Source organism: Xyrauchen texanus, chromosome 24, assembly GCF_025860055.1.
Source record: "Xyrauchen texanus isolate HMW12.3.18 chromosome 24, RBS_HiC_50CHRs, whole genome shotgun sequence".
In the NCBI taxonomy this organism is placed as follows: domain Eukaryota; kingdom Metazoa; phylum Chordata; class Actinopteri; order Cypriniformes; family Catostomidae; genus Xyrauchen; species Xyrauchen texanus.
The window spans coordinates 36,472,543-36,492,256 of NC_068299.1; the positions used below are offsets into that span (position 1 = coordinate 36,472,543).

At 37.2% G+C, this 19,714-nt stretch overlaps 1 protein-coding gene across 1 annotated transcript in view; it reads right to left on the reverse strand.

Moving 5' to 3' along the window:
* Window positions 1-19,714, reverse strand: part of LOC127617762 (CUB and sushi domain-containing protein 1-like) — a 496,749-nt gene that overhangs the window by 290,296 nt on the left and 186,739 nt on the right. The window contains exons 6-7 of the mRNA XM_052089839.1: window positions 6,106-6,218; window positions 57-134 (exon numbers count right to left, since the gene is read on the reverse strand). Of these exons, the coding sequence (XP_051945799.1) occupies window positions 57-134; window positions 6,106-6,218 (191 nt within the window). The remainder of the gene's footprint in view (window positions 1-56; window positions 135-6,105; window positions 6,219-19,714) is intronic.

Sequence of the window (19,714 nt, forward strand, 5' to 3'; positions counted from 1 at the left end):
GCTGCACTTAAAAGTGTATAAATGGAAGTAGGGGTCTGTGTTAGAAGTGTACTTACAGACTGCGTTTTTGTGGCTTGTATCCTTGTTCGGAAGCATTTTCACCCCTCTGGATTTCAACTCGATGGCCTTCTTCACTGTTGGGAGAGGGCAGAGGTGAAGTGTGTACAAGTGCAAATCACAATCCGTTTATACAGTCTGCAAAACCAGTTGAGTACTGAACTTTGGTTACGTGTCAACACCTCTTTGAATACAATAAAGCCTTGAAGAATCTACCTTGTCTGGAGCATAAAAATGCTGTCTTTGTGTCTTTGTTGGACTGAAGTTTTTTTTAATAGGATATATATATATATATATATATATATATATATATATATATATATATGTCACAATAAAATGGTTGTAAATGTTTATTTATTTATAATTTATTTTGCCTTTCTTTTATTATAATTATAAAATTAAATTATATAATTTTTTGTAATCACCCTGTATATCAATACCACACTGAAAACTGAGCCTTGATTTAGTGTTTTCTAAAACACTGTACCATAGCAACGGAAATGAATATGAAGGTATTGAGGTAAATCATTTCAAATAACCAATAGCCGATCTCTATAATAGCCTGTCTCTCGACTTTCGGAAACAGCATGCCGACTTCTCATGTGATCATGTAATGTATGGACCTACAGAGCTGAAATGTTCTTCTAAAAATATTCATTTGTGTTCAGCAGAAGTAAAAGTCATACATATCTGGTGAGTAAATTATGAGAAAATGTTTGGGTGAAACATCCCTTACTAGGGAACATTCTGTGTTTTCCTTAAGTTATTTATTTTTTTTAACACTTTTATTTATTTAAAAAAATAAAAAACTATGATAACCAAGTATAACTATCTAAATATTTATTGTGTGAATATTTGTATTATTATTATTATTATTATTGATTAAATATTGATTGTTTTTTTACACAAATTAAAACTGTTCCTCAGTTCGTGGCATCATTTCCACTATACAACCAACAATCTACGCCATCAATCAAACTGTAATTTTGTCAAATGATGCAAAAGTGTACATTTTAAGTGCTGTAACAGTACTTTTACTGCGCTATTTTCACACAGTCTGTGTTCGCTACTTCCCTGTCCTGATTTTATTTTATCTATCAACGTGATTGGATAGGGAGAGTCTTGTGACTCAAAATCAAATCACACATAAAAAATGGCAGCTGCAGATTTGGCACCAACTGTGGAGGATGTGGAAGATGCCTCAAGCACAGTTCAACACCTGAAAGGGCTTTTTGCAGTGAAAATTTTCAATTGGATGATTGTGTCATGCAAGTTTATCTTGCTCAAGCCAGATATCAGCATTATTCCTGCCTCTAATTTGAAGAAACATATGGAGGTAAATTTTATATTTCTGCTGACTAGATTCTGTGTCTGTAATTTAACAATCTATCACTGAGAATATTGGGATGCTGCTTTCTATATTTAGCCTATGTTCAACATCTAGAACAGGGGTGTTCATTACATCAATCACGACAGCAAGAGCACCACTGGTTGGTTGATCTAGATTAAATATAAAATATTTACTTTTTATTTCCTGACGTCTGTTCTATTGGCAGGCGGCTAATGTTTGAGCGCTAACGCGCCTAATGGTCAAATACACTTTATGATTCCGCCAATGGCCATCTTGCTGAGGATTTAATGTAAATGTGTTTTATGTGTTTATGTCTAAAGTGATTTTAAACAGTGGGACAAAAAGAGTATTTGCATCAAAATGACGGACTTTAAGTGTACATGCAACCGAATTGAGCACTGTCTAGTAAAATGTCTAGTAATGTCATATAAAGGCTATTAATCAAACAACAATAACATGCAAATTAGAAAACCACTCACTACTTTTGGCTGAATAACTTGAGTAGCTTTAGAAGTATTAATGTAATGGAATAAAACAGTGACATTTTTAATAATAATATTTTTTTATAATATTGTTAGTTTTTTAATAATACTGACCCCTGATGTTGAGAGTGTGTTAATTTGTATAATACATTACCAGGAAAAGTACAGATGATAAAATATTTCATAATTATGATTAGCCTTTATAAAGATAGAAAAGTATCAACATTTGCAGAGCAATACTTCAGCAGAACATTCCACCAGTCACAAACCTTTGTGCATCATGCATTAGAATGAGAACACAACTATTTCTGGGCTTAAAAGATACAAGAACTAAATCAACTTTGAACATTGTATCTCAAAAGAAGTACAGTGTGTCCCCACATGTGCTACTTAAATAAATAATTAAAAAAAATGAAAACTCTCTCATCATTTACTCACCCTCATGCCATCTGTCTATGACTTTCTTCAGAACACAAATTAAGATTTTTAGACAAACATTTCAGCTCTGTAGGTCCATTCAATGTTAGTAAAGGGGTGCCAAAATAAACGTAATAAAAGCAATACATACAAATCCAGTGGTTACCATGACTTCAGAATTGATATGACAGGTGTGGGTGAGAAACAGATCAATATTTAAGTACAATTTTGCTATAAATTCTTCTCCCTGCCCAGTAGGTGGCGATATGCATGAAGACCGTGAATCACCAAAAACTCAGGTAGAAAGTGAAAGTTAAAGTGGAGATTGACTGAGTAAGGAGGAGAATTAATAGTAAAAAAGGAATTAAATATTGATCTGTTTCTCACCACATCTATCATATCGCTTCTGAAGACATGGATTAAACCACTGGAAGCACATGGATTAGGCTACATTTATGCTGATTTATGTGATTTGTGGAGCTTCAATATTTTAGCACCCATTCACTTTCATTGTATGAACCAAAAGAGCAGAGATATTCTTCTAAAAATCTTAAATTGTGTTCTGCAGAAGAAAGAAAGTCATACACATCCAGGATGGCATGAGTGTGAGTAAATGATGAGATAATTTTCATTTTTGGGTGAATTATTCCTTTAAGCGTGATGTAGCCCCTGTACCAAAAAAACTCTTCCCATGCCTGCTCTACCTCCTCTATTGTGCAGGACATGACGTGCCAAGTGATCCTGCTTATTTAGCTTTTTATTTAGCATTCCTTGCATTGTTTGAACATGTTTTATGCACAACAATAACGCTCTGTCAGCATTAAGGGAAATTTAGACCCTACACACAAACTGATTGTTTCATACATTATGATTTAAATGGTGATCAGTGTATTGAAAATAACTTTTTATTCTTTTCATTTCTGTTATCATGTCTCCCTTTTATTTTTTGGAATCAGATTCTTGTATTGTTTATCAAAGATAAGTGATGTATTTTAAAAGTTGGCATACAGTGTTCATTATAATGGGCCATAGGTTTTGCAACTCAGTACTCAATACTCAATACTCATGAATACTTTTAAATTAGCTACTATTTTACTCTTACTTGAGTAGTTTTTAGGACAGCTACTTTTACTCTACTCACACAAGATTTTTGGGAAGTAACAGTAATTCTACCTGAGTATGATTTTTCAGTACTCTTTCCACCTCTGCTTAACCTCCTCGTGGTCGCTATAATGTGGTTCGCTCTCGGTGTGGCGCGTGGTGAGTTGTGCGTGGATGCCGCGGAGAATAGCGTGAAGCCTCCACAAGCACTAGGTCTCCATGGTAATGTGCTCAACAAGCCATGTGATAAGATGCATTGATTGACGTCTCAGACGCGGAGGCAACTGAGATTTTTCCTCCGCCACCCGGATTGAGGCGAGTCACTACGGCACCACGAGGACTTAGAGCACATTGGGAATTGAGCATTCTAAATTGGGGAGAAAAGGGGAGAAAATCCCCCCACAATTTTGGACATTTTTTGTAGACAAATTAAATGCACTAGTGAGAGTGTGAAATGCATATTTTAAGAGAGTTCCATAACTGAAAGTCTGCAGGGTCAAAATTGCCCATAGTTGAAGAAAGACCCAATTAGCAGGGGTTCATTGTGCCAAGCCGGGTGTGTGACAGATTTTAAACGAAGTGTGCACTTTTTTATCTGTGACACAACTGTCATTCTGGCATGCCGATTACTGGATGCGCAATGACAATCTGCATCATCTGGAGCCAATTTGGATTTCAAAGCAATTCTGAATTCAGTCCTGTAATTGGTAGTAGTGGGATGGCAATTATGACCCGGGAGTTATGAAATAAATTCACTTTGCATAATTTTCCCTCTGTGTAACATCACCCCCTTAAGTGAGCTTTAATAAAATCGCAAAACGTTTTCTTTTAATAAATAGGATACTCTCAATAATGAGAAAACAGTGTCAAACGAGTGATGGATTTGTTGTGCGAAATGATCCTTATAAACGCACTCCTGGAGAGTCGTCCTTGCACCTCAACGCACCACAGCAGTGCTTCTTAATTGGTGGGACATGACCCCAAAATAGGACACAGATCTTTTCTCAGACAAAAAGGAAACTAATCATGCTAAATGCAAACATTAAAATGCAACTAACTATATAAGAATGCATACTTAGGATTGCAAAAAAATTAATAAATAGGCTTATCCTATATACTTTCAAAAGGTACCTTTTGGTGTTAATATCATATGTCACAAAGGCCTTTTTTTTATTTGTCTAGCAATGTCCAACCGTGTATGTAATAACGTTAATTGCATAAAAGGAAAGTCTTTTTTTCTCTCTCTCACTGAAAGTTATAATAATTCCCAGCACAGAGTCATTTCCAGCACATCTAAAATTTTTGATTTTGTTTATTAGAATCATGTGTTGGAAAAAATTCTGATGGAAATGAAGTTGAAAATAAATGGCCACCTTCATACCTTATATTTTATTTTTCCTAAATATTCACTGATATGTAATATTAATACTATTTCCACACGTTTTGCATGATTTACAAAATAACAGCTGGATTGAAAACAATGCCCAGAAAAATATTCTCAAAAATAATTTGTGGTGAGGAGCAGGGCTGGACTGATAATCTGGCATACCGGACATTTTCCCGGTGGGCTGACGCATTTTGGGGCCAAACAGGGGCAGACTGGCCATCGGGAGAACCGAGCGTGCCGGTGGATGGTCCGCAAAATGGACCGAATGGGTCGCGATAAGCTAAAAGGAGCCGGCATGTTATGTAGAACGGACCACAAAACAGTGCCGCGATATGCAGAAAAGGAGAGAGCACCCCCCCTCCTCTCCCCGCTCATCAACCTTGGCCTCAACACCCCCATATATATATATATATATATATATATATATATATATATATATATATATATATATATATATATACAGTACATATAAATAATCATTTTCACAAAATAAATATTTAAATTACTAAAAAAGTAAATTTTCGGAAAAATTTGAAATCTGTGCATTTTAATAAAAATTAACCCATGGGACATTCAATTGCCCAAAGGTGAAAAAACATAAATGTACAAAAATGTAAATGTTTCTATTCATTTTATGTCATGCAATTCATGGTAATATATATATATATATATATATATTTTTTTTTTTTTTTTTTTTTTCCTTATTATTATTATTATTTTTTAGGATTTTTTGTAACTTTTTAAACCATTGTGGTGTTGTATTTGGCTGACACTAAAACATGCTAAAGTAAAACCATTGAGAGTTGTTGCCTTAGAATAATAGAGGGATTTTCTATTGTATTAAACCATTGTATGTGTAGCCAAGACAAATGGCAATATTTCAACAGCGCATATAGTTTTGTCAAATAAAAAGAAAAAGCATTTATATCTGATATTCTAAAATCTAACAAATTCAACAACTCCCTCAAGCTTCACCCGAGAGTCACAGCATCCCTCGCTCATTATGCAAATCGACAGCATGATCATAAACACATATCATGAAAATGATTTAAGAGCACTTCGTGTTAGGAACGTGAATTCCCTCACTACTGTAACGATTGATTTCATACTTTCAAAGGGGGTTTTGGGGGGCAGAAATCATCATTCCAGCGATGTGTCTGTTCATAGAGCCACAGATGCAAGCCAAGATGTCATATTTAGCTCGAGTAGAACATGCCAAAGGATGTGCTGTCTATCACTGCCAAGTGTCCCATATCTGCCAACACTGAGCACTCTCTCCTCTAAGTGTCCTACACAGACTGACCCCTTACCTTGGTACTGGGCACTAAATCCTTTCCTGCGATGGTTGCTGTCAGAAGTGAAATGAAGCCGCAGCCAGTTCTTGCTACTGATGACAGGAGATGGCAGATTCATTCCAGTGAGCCTGAAAGAAACAAGAGAATCATTTTAGAAAGCAAAAGTGCATACAATCAGATAACAACTGTGTTACAATCATTACAAAAATAAGATTGACTAATGAGAACATAATTACACACATGTGCACATACAGTGGCCTAGAAAGTATTTGGACTCTTACAGTAAGTCTAAGAAATGTCTAAGATAACACAAGCACTAAAAAGAAGTCTGTTAGGTTTCAAACTGTAAAACATCATATGTACGGGGGCCTGAGTAGCTCAGCAAGTAAAGACGCTGACTACCACACATGGAGTTGCAAGTTCGAATCCAGGGCGTGCTGAGTGACTCCAGTCAGGCTTCCTAAGCAACCAATTGGCCTGGTTGCTAGGGTGGGTAGAGTCACGTTGGGTTAACCTCCTCGTGGTCGCTATAATGTGGTTCTCGCTTTCAGTGGTACGCATGGTGAATTGAGCGTGGATGACACGGAGAATAGCGTGAAGCCTCCACATGCACTAGGTCTCCGTGCTGACTCGGTCAACAAGTCACGTGATGAGATGCACGGATTGACGGTCTCAGACGTAGAGGCAACTGAGATTCGTCCTCCGCCACCCCGGGGACTTAGAGTGCATTGGGAATTGGGCATTCGAAATTAGGTAGAAAAAAACAACTTTATATATACGGTTTCAAATAAAGAGAAATGGTTTTGTGAAACTTTCTTTTTGCCAAATGTCAGTGGAACATTGTAACGGTATTCAATGAAAAGGAGGAGGCGAGAACCGGCTTTTCAATATAAATAATAGTTTTAATGATAAACTCAAAAGATAACATGAACACACACAGGACGGACATGTCCGTAAACAATCTCTCTCTCCCGCACGACACCCTGCAGTCGACCTTTTTACCTCGGAGGCTTGATTAGCCTAATACGGGACCGGGTGCGTAGGATCACGACCCGGCCCCGCCCTCCGCCCTGCCACATTCCTCCCTCGTTCTCTCAGGCTGGGGATCCCCCGGCCTGACGTACACCCTCCCCCTCTTTCCCTGGGGGAGGGCGCGCCTTCCGCGCTGTCTGCCGGCAGGTCATCCCCATCTACCTGGACGAGGGAGGGGATAAGGGGAGGGAAACAGAAATAATTCAAATGGGGGGTACTTCCTGTAACAGTGTAGTACCCCCCAAAAAACTGTAAAATTAAAAGAGGATAAAGGCCAAAGCAGAGCGACTGCCGCGTTCTCGGGGAACAGAAGGGGTCTGCCCCGCCCCTGGCAGCGATCATCTCGCTCCAGGCGGTCGCCAGTGAGCCCCCCTCGCTCGGCGGTCCTAAACCCCGCCGCGTTTCAGCGGCCGGTAGGCGACTCCTGCGCCCCTGGCAGTGGCCCTGACCGCTCCAGGCGGTCGGCTAGGAGCCCCTTCTCCCCTCGCGGTCGGCCGTTGGGGTGGACGGTAGTGGCGAGAACTCTACTACGGCGTATCCCTCCTCCTTCCCGGGCTTCGGCAGCAGTGTAACATATTCAATGGAAAGGAGGAGGCGAGAACCGGCTTTTCAATATAAATAATAGTTTTAATGATAAACTCAAAAGACAACATAAACACACACATGATGGACATGTCCGCACGACACCCTGCAGTCGACCTTTATACCTTGGAGGCTTGATTAGCCTAATACGGGACCGGGTGCGTAGGATCATGACCCGGCCCCGCCCTCCGCCCTGCCACAAACATGTTCATAGTGTAAGTGGTGAACTACACCTGTGGTTACTCTGTTAGGACACCTGTGAACTTGAGGGGAACTGACATCATACATCCACTAAAAACCACAATGACTCCAGATGGTTCGATGTCATTGTAAAAATGCAGAAGGAATTTCAAGTTAGTTCTGGGAAAACCCTGGGATTGTTTGTTTGTCACTTGGTCTAAACACAATGACATTAAGACAATTTAAAATGGAACTTACTGTGAGTGTCCACAAACTTCAGGGACCACTTTATATGGGTAGTTGACAAATGACATGCATTTTTTTCCTTGTATTTATTTGTATAAGTAAAAGTGTATATTTCTAGATACTGTTACTGGTTACCACCGTTACTGTAACATGTAAGCGCATCAATATATTTATAATGTATATATAAAGATACACATTTTATTCCAAGAAAATGTAATTATCGCTCCTTGTGCTGTTATATTCACCTACTTTACTCAATCCAAACCATTATTGAGTGTAGAAATGTACGAATCTGAGAGTTTGATTTGTAATCAGTCTCATTAATATTGTTCCTTTTATGTTGTTACCTAATATCTCAAACTGCCCCATCTCTCCAATTCTGCTCAGCATGCCAAATCATTTCATCCGTATCCCCCTTTATCATTCCAGATAATTATGGCAGAGATGAGCAGAAGACTAAATTAAAAGTTCTATGCAGGCCTGAGTAAATATGTGTCCCTGCCGTCTCCTAATTATGCTTCTTGTCGGCTGCTCTGCGTTTCCATTGCAATATTTCAATTCACAGCAGTCTGATGCTAATTTCATTTGTGAGATATGGAAACCCAAGGGCTTCTCTGCTTCCTTTGAAATAACCATTTTACTTATATACAATCACTACCACATTTTAAAGTGATAGCTCACCCAAAAACAAGAGTTCTGTCGATTTAGTACTTAATAATCACCCTAGCCCCTTGTCTTTCTAAGTTGTAAGCTTTTTTATTTTAGTGGAACACAGAAACAATTATATACATTAAAAACTAAATCTTATCATATACCCTGCCCCCCACCACCATGACAATAGTTCATCATGACAAAACACGCAGAGTAAACCTTAGTGTAGAAGTAAACCATTTCACTATTCTCCAAGGCTTCCGAGGAACAGGCCAAATTTCATATCATTATTCACTGATAATCATGACATCAATCCTGTGATGAAGGCCTCAAGACTTGCAATATTTCACATGGGTCTTACACTTCATGCTGTTTCTATGGTGCCTTTTTAGAGCATGACAGCTGTAATTATGAACTGTTATATCAAAATCGGCTGTATGAATTGTTGTGGTCAATGAAAAAATAACAACAGCATACTGGTTTGAAACAACATGATGGTGATTGAAAATGGCGGATATTAATTCATGGGTTAACTATTCTTTTACAGGAATATTCCAGGTTCAATACAAGTTAAGCTTGAGGCACTTACAATGGAAGTGAATGGGGGCCATTTTGTAAACATTAAAATACTCACTGTTTCAAAATTATAGCCACAAGACATAATTAATATGTATGTAAACATGATTTCAGTGTAATAAAATATCTAACCTATTCTGTGTAAAGTTATAGCCAATTTTATAACTCCGTTGCCATGACGATGTAATGTCAACAAACATTAAAATGACTGTACAAATTATGATTTAAACAACTTTACAGCTCAAATAATACACAAGATTATATAAAATAATTAATTATACATTTCTGCCTTAAAACCCTCCAAAAATTGGCTCCATTTACTTCCATTGTAAGTGCCTCACTGTAACCTCCATTTTTGCTTTTTTTTAAAAGAGGAGGAGAGACGAGTCGAAATTAAATTGGTAATCAACATTATACCACACATGGTATCCTTTGAGATTAACTTGTATTGAATCCGGAATATTCCTTTAATACACTGAGAGAAAGGTAAGACAAAAGTTAAATCTACTGACTTTACTGTGAGACAGGGGCGATTCTAGGGTCAGAGCTTTAGGGGTGCTGAGCACCCAATGAGCCCCACTGCCACCACCCACCCTCTTTTCACACAAAAACAAAAAATATGGCTATTGAAAAATTACTTTATCATTTTAACATTGGTTCAACTAACTCCAACTTTTTTCTTTTTTTTTTTTTTAGACCTTTTCAGAGCACCAGCTTAATTGTGAGAGTTCACACAGACAGCCCCCTGTAACAAACACAAAACCTTCTTCACTCAGCTGGTTTTCCTGACCGTTAACTCCAGGTGCCTCCTTTTGTATCAACAGTCATCAGTTTGGTTAGATTAGATTCAACTTTATTGTCATTGAACAAAGTAACAGGTACTTGGACAACAAAATGTAATTCATCTTCTGTAAATTATTTACAAAAAATGGTTCTTGAAAGGCTCTTTTTTTGTGTGCCAAACTGAGTATGAGGGTATTGAGACAGCTTTAACTGTTTAGGACCAGTGTCCTTATCCCCTAAGTCTGAACAGCTCTCTTCTGTCTCTGCTGCTTTGGCTTGGTGGTCTCTATGTTGCACTCCCTCTGTCTCTTCATTTATTTCACTAGTCAATTCCCTCTCATCCCTTATGGACTCTCCCTGTTGTTTTCCTCCTCCTTTATTATGAACAAATGTGGTGTAAAATAATGTTACAAAAAGTAAATGTAATATAGGCTACTTAATGCCAATAAGTTAGTATAGGAGTATGAGTAGTTACTGTTTTGCTTGCCACTATTCACTATATGTCAATTTATTGTTGTTGTTTCCTCACCTGGTTCTTCCTGCATGCTCTCCCTTTCCCTTTCTCCTTCTCCATCTCCCTCTCTTTCCCTTGGCACTGACAATCATACACAAATATATTGTAGGCAGGAGAGTTGAGGTCAGTTTGTCATGTCACAAAAATGTTATGGAGACCATTTACAGATTCTAAGGATATGATCAAAAGGCACACAGAGGCGTGCCATTTTAAATGTCTTTATTATTATTATTATTATTATTATTATTATTGGGCTTAGAAACTTTTTTAAATCACAAATTCCTTTCACAAGAGAAGCTGTATTCTCCATTGAGGGTTTGAAATAAAAAAATAAAATAAAAGTAGGGGACCATTTCCTAGATAAGTAATTTGATACAACAACAGATAGCTGGTTTGCATTATCTGATACTTTAGCTTAACACTTTTCAGAAGAACAAAAAAAAAAAAAAAAACTAGACAGAGGTCATTATGGACTGTCCCTAGTCTCTCATCTTAATCTGTCTTTTTTCTTTTAAAGAACTGTCGTATGTCCATTGCTCACTGGCAGGCCACACATACACACACACACACACACACACACACACACACACACACACACACACACACACACACACACACACACGAGAGAGAGAGAGAGAGAGAGAGAGAGAGTAATGCTAGGAGTTCAGGAGTTAAGCCTGGTTCAGGTTAAATCCTCTGTGTGTGAGGAATGAATAAATACAGCAAAAGAAAAACATTAAACTTTCTTTTATTGTCTAGTTTGATAGTCAGCCACAACTGAAAAATAACAGATATAAATCTAGGAATGAATAACAATTCATTTAAAAAGCCACAGTGAGTGTTTTCACACATACTGGTGGTATACAGTGATATGTTTGTTTTACTCTGGTCCAAACGCCAGGGCTTCATGTTTCCATGACGACTGACCAGAAAAGACGCACGTGATGTCATGTTTACATGACTCCCGATTGTTAAAATGAGTATCAAATTAACGATACACTTTACCAACAGAGACACACGTACACACTACACAGGTACGCAGTTTATTTGTCGCGCTGCTGTTTTTGTTTCACGCTCTAGCAGTTAATAAACAGAACTGCACGGGTCTTGCGGAAGAACATTGTAACCGGCGCTACTTCTCTCCGTTTATGACTATGGACGAGTCACCCAGGTCCTGTGCTACTCCACAGCGGCGGCGACCCGCTGGACTAAAATAGTCCGAAAATAAACACTTATTATAGGTGTACCATGGTGATTCAGGATACTGACTCCAGTACTCACCGATATGGTTTCGGAATCGGAACAACTCTAGGTAAAAGGAAAGAAGTGTGAGACACAGCTTTGGAGCAACTTAGTTGATTCACAACACTACATAACGGGTTCTCACTCTGCGCGTGTTTCGCGCTGGATGACGGTCGTGCTGAGCGGTGCAGGTACAGAGAAGCAGAAGAAGAGAAGAGGATGACACCATTTGCTAAGCGGGGATGTTTTAATTTTTTCAAACTACAGAGTATGTTTTGGACATTATTTAACCTTGTCAAAGACGAACAAAAATTTTAGAACAACAACATTTCTTACTCCAAGTTTTAGGGGTGCTGAGCTCCTTCTTAGGGGTGCTGAAGCACCCCTAAAAAGGGGCTAGACTCGCCCTTGCTGTGAGAGCAAATAATCTGTGCTTGTTTCCTCAATACAAACTTTGATGTTGTTACCTGCTGCTATTTCTGTCTTGTTTTTGCCTTTTCTTTTGTTCCATTTTTTAAAACATATTCCAGGGAGCCTATTAAAACTTCACCTCACCCTTCTTTGTGAAACGTAAGGTGTAAACTTTACGTTCCCTGCTGTGTATGCTCTGTTTAAGGAACTGTCTTGAGTTTACCTACGCGCCTCTGAAAGGGCCCTTAGTGTGAAGCCATGATGGTAATGGTTTGAAACACCTACAGCTACAGTCCCGGAGCAATATTTCTTTTCTTTTTTTGTTCTGATAATTTTTTCTGCTTCCTTTCTACAACCGAATGATGGCAGAGGGGTTTTATTTTTTGTTCTCCAAACTTGTATGACTTTCTCACAAAAGAGAAGTTTATCAGAATGTCTGAGCTGCTCTTTTCCTAAGATGAAGGTAAATGGAGACTGGGGTCTGTCAAGCTCAAGAATGAAAAGAGAGAGGAAAAAAAAGACCATAAAAGTAGGTAGACTAATAAATACAAAAAAAACAAACAAAGAACATTCTGCTGTAAATTTCTCATTTTTGTGTTCCTTCATAAGAGTTTTGAAACACATGAATAAATGATGAACTTTAATTTTTGGAAAAAGTATTTGATGAATCTGTTATTTGAAAAGAAGGAAAAATGGTCACGAATCAAAGACGACATTAAATCCAATTAAAAGACTACACAGACTCTTGACAATACTCATTCATATCCTTAACAAGCATTAATGATGGCAGCTACAGCACAGTCATTAGTGTATAATTTAATATTTCATCCCAAATCAGAGCTCCATTTCCTTGATGAGGAAACTATTTTGTTTTTGAGTTCTGAGAAAGTCGGAGACAGTTCTTGTCTCTGTATTATGCATGATGGTGAAACTAATGAAACCTGTCAAGAACATGCCGGGGTCATAGTTCACCCCAAAATAAAATGAAAATGAATCCTATTTTAGGACCATTAAGAATGCGTGCATTGTGTGTGTTTATCAAATGTGACCTGGACATGTACGTATTTGAAGGATTAATGCAAATATATATATATATTATTTCCACTCAACTTTAAAATCTCAAGACTGATTTGAATGTTTTTGAACAAATTCAACAGAAAAGCCTACATGAATTTCAAATAAGAGGCACGCTAAAGCCACTGAACTGACTGGCTGTTTTCTGGTGGAACTGAATGCGGTCGTGTGGTAGAAACCTCAAATCTGCAGTGACTTGCAATGTACGCAGCTGCTGCGTGAACTCCCCTATTTCTTTTCATGAAAGTGAAGTTCAACAGAGCATGAAAAGCAGGTTGAGCTGAGGAGGCAAAGGAGTAAGAAAGTTAAATGAATGTACTTTACAAGAGGCAGGCAACAGAGAATTCACCTGACAAAACAAACTCAGTCTGTTTGAAAAGCGCTGTGTAGATCACACAAGACCCGAAACATTGGGACAACAGCACAATCTGGAATACAACATGTAAAATGGAAAAATGTGGATGAATTCTCATCAAGAAAGGACCAAAAAAGAATCATCTTATACCATAATTTACGTCAATGTACAGTGAAATACTTTATTAGAACATACATTTATTATTATTATTATTATAGAATTAGATACAGTCTGATAAATGATATTGTTAGTCTTAGGGAAATCATAAATAAAGATTGTGTGAGGAGATCTGAGGTCTTCAAAGAGAACAGCCTTTATTTTATTCACAAGTCGTAGCCAAATTTATTCAAGCTCTTGCTATAGAGTCGGAGAGGTCACGAGAACGGGGCGAAATTCATGACTGCTGCCAATAACTGATGAAGATCAAGTCTGCAGACTACATCATGACTGCACGAACAGATGGGAGGGAATCTTATATACAGTATATATATATATATATATATATATATATATATATATATATATATATATATCCTTTGAACAGCAGATTATAAGTCCTTCAAAAACTCACGATTCCTTCAAAATCAATCAGTGACACGGATGTTCAGCATCAAATGAGCTCTTGCACTACATTGCACTTCAATAGTATGTTTTTGTTGTTCGCTGTAATATCTCAGCCATATATATATATATATATATATATATATATATATATATATATATATATATATATATATATATATATATATATATATTCAACAAGTTAGTTCCGGTCCTCAAATCTGATTGGACGAGAGACGTTCCAAGAGCACTGTTGGTTTGACACCATCAGCACGCTTCACTGTGTGAACCACTCCGCTTGTGTTCGTCATCCTAAACTAAAGTGTAAGAGCAGTGCATATGTGTTAAGAGTCTCTTTTTACATCTATTTCTTTTTAATTGACATATGTTAGCAATAAGGTTGTGGCAAAAGATACTTTTTGTGTGTAATATGAGCCAGTTGGTGACGTGATGTGAATCCGTTAGCCAGTGTCTACATAAAACAGCGCTCTGTGATCGCTCGTATTACCACTACATTACTAAAGTTAGGAAATAGCTTTAAATGGCTTTAAATGAACAATGTCAGCATTAAGGCTCATCACAGCTGAGAAACACAACAGACTGATTGATTACAGAACTCAAGGTGCTTCCCTCTTACCAGAGTTTCCACATTGGATACAAACTGTTTAAAATGGCGGAAGACATTGCGGTTTCTAACGTGAATGACCCTTGCACACTGGCTACCGTGAAATAGGGAGGAATACCCACACTTCGATACTATTTTTCCACTGAGAAAGCTGATCTTCAGAAAGCTGACAGCATCTCTGCTTGGAAGTGGCAACAGGTGAACGCACACACTGTCTGTCTCTCTCTCTCTCTCTCTCTCTCTCTCTCTCTCTCTCTCTCTCTACACACACACACACACACACACACACACATCCTTGTTCATCCAATAACTTGTTTGAAACAGCACAAGCCGTGATATTATTTCTGAAGTGACATTTTTGAATTACTAATGGAGGTTTGGACGCATCATTTGTTTTGAACCAGCAATGGAAAAAAATATATGTAAACAAAGAATTATACATATATGCATATTTCTCTAACTTTTTTGGACTTGTTTTCTGCACCCATGCCAAGAAAACGACACAATTTGGAAACGTTAAGTCACATCTTATATGTATTATAAAGAATCATTGCTTAAGTGTGGCTTAAGTGTCCAAACATTTTAGGGGGTCACTGAATAGTTTATCAAGGTTAATTACATTATATGACAGTACAATGTGCAGTAAACTATATGTAATAAATGATCAATGTAAACAAACAGAACTCAGGACGCTAGTGTGTCGATTGTGTGCATGAAAATAGGTTACATGTGACTAGATTAGCCACATTCAAAACTGTTGTAAAATGCCAAGATATAGCTCACATAAACCACTGTGTCAATGCTATCAACACACTTTAAGTGTGGTAAAACCACTGTAATGCACAGCCTTGCTTACATTCATTTTTATTATGCACAATTTGACATTGACAAAAGAGACTTTTGAGATTTGTCTCTCTTCTCCAAACTGACAAAACTTGACATGTCACGTCAGCCGGCGTCTGTCCACAAAGCCACTGCTCTGGAAATTGCTTTATGGAAGTCAAAGTAATCAGAAGGGTTCCTCGGAACAGAATGCACTCTAAACATTAGCTTTCAAATCTGACCACCTGTCAGCTGTCCATCTCTGCACCAAATCTCATTCCCTCATGTCTACTTGAATATCTGTCACAGACTTACACCCAGGGCACTACAATTGAAAAAGCTCAAACTGTACTCACTGGAATTGCTCCAAAATAGGTAAGAGGTAAAACTTCATTTCTTTGAATAATACTGCTTAGACAACGATTTGATAGCCTGCAATTTTGTCCACTATGGTTAAGAATAGGGCTGTCATAAAATTTTGGCTGGTCATACATGGCGAGTCAAGGGATAGTTCAGCTAATAATGAAAATTCTATCATTTTCTCACCTTAATATTGTTTCAAAACCCACATTACATTCTTTATTCGACTGAGCACAAGAAGAGAAACAGCAGGAGAAAAGTATGTTGATGCTACTCTATTATCCAAACAATGAAAGTGAATGAAGATTGAGGCTGTCAGTCTAAAATGTTCTGCCTAATAGCTCAATCAATATACTGTATGTTTCTAATGATTTGAGTTTGAGGAAATTGGGTTCGATTTTTTTTTTTATGAGCAACAGATGTAGTGATAGTTGTATTAGCAAGTGAAAATGAAATTTCCTTAAATATACAGTAATGATAATAATAATAATAATATATTATTATTATTATTATTATCATTATTTTAAATTAGAATAGAACAGTTATATTTATGTCCTAATTTAATTTCTGTCACGTTTTTAAATGCACAATGATTAAGGCTATTTCAAACAATCACAATTAGATTAAATAATTGTGTATCAAATAAGAAATAAGTGTCATTAAGATTTGTTTACATTATAACATTATTTTCAGGACACTTACTAAAATGTTCCCCCCAATTCTCATTACTGCAATGCAAAGCAAAAAAAAAAAAAAAAAAAGGTCATTATGATATTTTAATTACTGTAACTTCATACAATTATGTATTAATTATTGTACAGTAGGATACAATGAGGCTCATATCATGGGGCAAAAGTTATAATGCAAATGTTTTGCAAGTACTTTTGAGGCAGCAAGATGCTGAGTAAGAAATTAAGACTTCAGAAGAAAGTGCACAATTTTCATTAGACATTTTATTACATCTTAAGTGTTCTATAAACAAATGAATCCTCTTTGTGATTGGATGAGTCAACGTGATTCCACTTTGAACATTTTTCATAACAAATCTTTTCCCCCATTAAGAAAAACAATGTGTTTAATAAGGGGGGCTTTTACACCAAATACTATCCTTTCACTTATTAGGTAGTTATTGAAAAACTTTTGATTTACTAACCATGAACAAATCTGAAAGTAAAAAAATAAAAATAAAAACAAAATGTCTCACAATGAATGTGTTAATTTCAGGGATTTTCATTAACTACAAAAATGTAAAACGTTAAAAAGAAAAAGTATTGTAGAAATTTGTCTCAAAATCAAACTTTACACATTACACACAATGATCTTGGAATCTCATTTGAATTCTAAGAATTTCACTACAGCCAATGACGTCGCTGGACATCGTTTCCATCTAATACACAACAATGACTTGCTTCTGTCACACACAACAGCTTCCTATCATGTTTACACACTCTACTGATTGGTTACGTTTAGATAAGGGATTTGGGTAATGGCATAATATTAACAAGTGTGTCCTTAACACCTCAAGCACAGAACTCGTGCTTATTTCCTCATTAGACATCCTGGAATTTGCATGTGATGAAGTCGTAAGAGTTTATGCAACAAACATCATGTGAGACCATACGAAATAGCCAACTCGTAAATTATGATTGACTTTTCATGAGATCGGGATGAAAATGTTGCAGTGCACGGTGACAAACAGGTGTTCTGTGGTGGTGTTTTTGGTTTTTGTAGGACATTACCGGGTAAAATGTGCTTAAGTGTCCTGAAAATAATGTCACAATACAAACAAATCTTAAAGGTCCTAAATGTAATCCTCATGCAAAACAAATTATACAAATTATTGATTTGGGGTTAAATGTGACCAGGACATTTTCTTGACATGTTTCGTGAGAATCACCCGATCATGTAATATAAGCAACGGGCATAATTAAAAAGATAATGTTCATGTGATTGGGACATTATTACTGCTATCCAGAGAAAAATGAAATTATTTGGAGTGTAAGAATGAACAACCTTCTTAAATATTAACTACAGCCAAAATCTCCCCAGTAGCCCATATAAAGGATCATAAACCCCTATTCTGCTTGGGGCTGGCTTTGCCAAAATCATTTCAGCTACTGGCTACACTTGGTTAGCCTTATTTTAAGAAAGATTGTCATGATTTTCTTTTTACCATTTCATACACACAGTCGACACAAACACGTTCTTATTGTATGTGTCTTGTGCCGTAATCAACTAGCCGTGTAACAGTAAGACACTGGAGATTATTCAGGAGTATAGGAGCAAACATAAGCATATAGACAACAAACATCACTGTTCAATGGAACTATTGATTTCTCAGTGTTTGTTTCTCAAACACCTCTGAGGGTTGAAGTCATTTAAACGTTTCCTCTCAATGTCTGATGTCTGAGAGCTTTCAATCACGTGACGCAGGTGTAAAGACTGAGTTACAGACAAGTAATTCTAGTCGCACAGCTATGGCATTTCACAAACAGGCCGCAACACTTTCACATGGATTACTGAAACGCTGCCTCGCGGAGTCTCTTCCATGACATTACACAAGCATGTTCAGTATTGATCCCATTTAGGTGGCATTAAAAGAAGCCCTGGTCTGATTTTTTAATGGGATGAGCAGTATATTGTGACTGTAGAAATCTCACTGAATATTTTTGAGATGCCCGGTCAATCAAAATGACTCCAAAAGGGCAGCGAGTACTAATTTTCTGATCTATGTGGTCTGGTGTGGTTGAATGCGGTGACTGGTGCTATGCATGTTTCTGTTATAGAGTCATTGCTGTGCTCTTGTGATTTGATTTGTCTGCTCCATACTCTGGGCTTTATGCTTTATTGTGTAATGATGACATTGTTTAATATGTTTGCTAATGAATTGTGCTTCATCGCACACTTAAGAGATATGTTTGAACGTTTGTATTACATAACCATATGAACAATGCTCAGCCATGCAACAGTCATTATGTGGTGCAAGCTGAAATGTTATTTGACATATCTGTTAACCATATGGCTCGCACACACGTGACATTTTAAGCTAAATGGCTTGCATGGTTTAAACTGATTGGTCCTTTGACTTGTAGTAGGGTAGCCGATCTCAAATCTTTCTCTGAAATCCACCTCCACCCCAGCTTCACCTGTCTATATCTGCTACATGGGGATTGTTTGTAATTTATTCACCAGCATGTCTTGCGTTTTGTCTGCTTGCTCCACATGCTAACTCAGTGTGTATGTGTATTTTCAACCAGTAGCAAGCCTCCTTACTTACTCTGCTGCAGCATATAATATCTAGTCCACCAAGACCAATATCCTATCAATATATAATTTGCACATTAACATGCTTAATCTTTCCAAGGCTTGTCATGACTGAACTACATTTAAAAACGTGTTCAACGTGATTGAATTGCACGGTAGCTCAACTGAAAAAGCGTTGCACTTGTAATGCAAAGGAGTCCAGAAGAGCACACGAGTCGACATGTCATAGACACACCACAAAATGACGCGGTTAATTCAGCGATTAGTTTTTCACATAACATTTGCTTTTTGTGACACTATCGGTTAGGTTTAGTCTATGGAGGTGCATTTTGTTGATATAAAACTC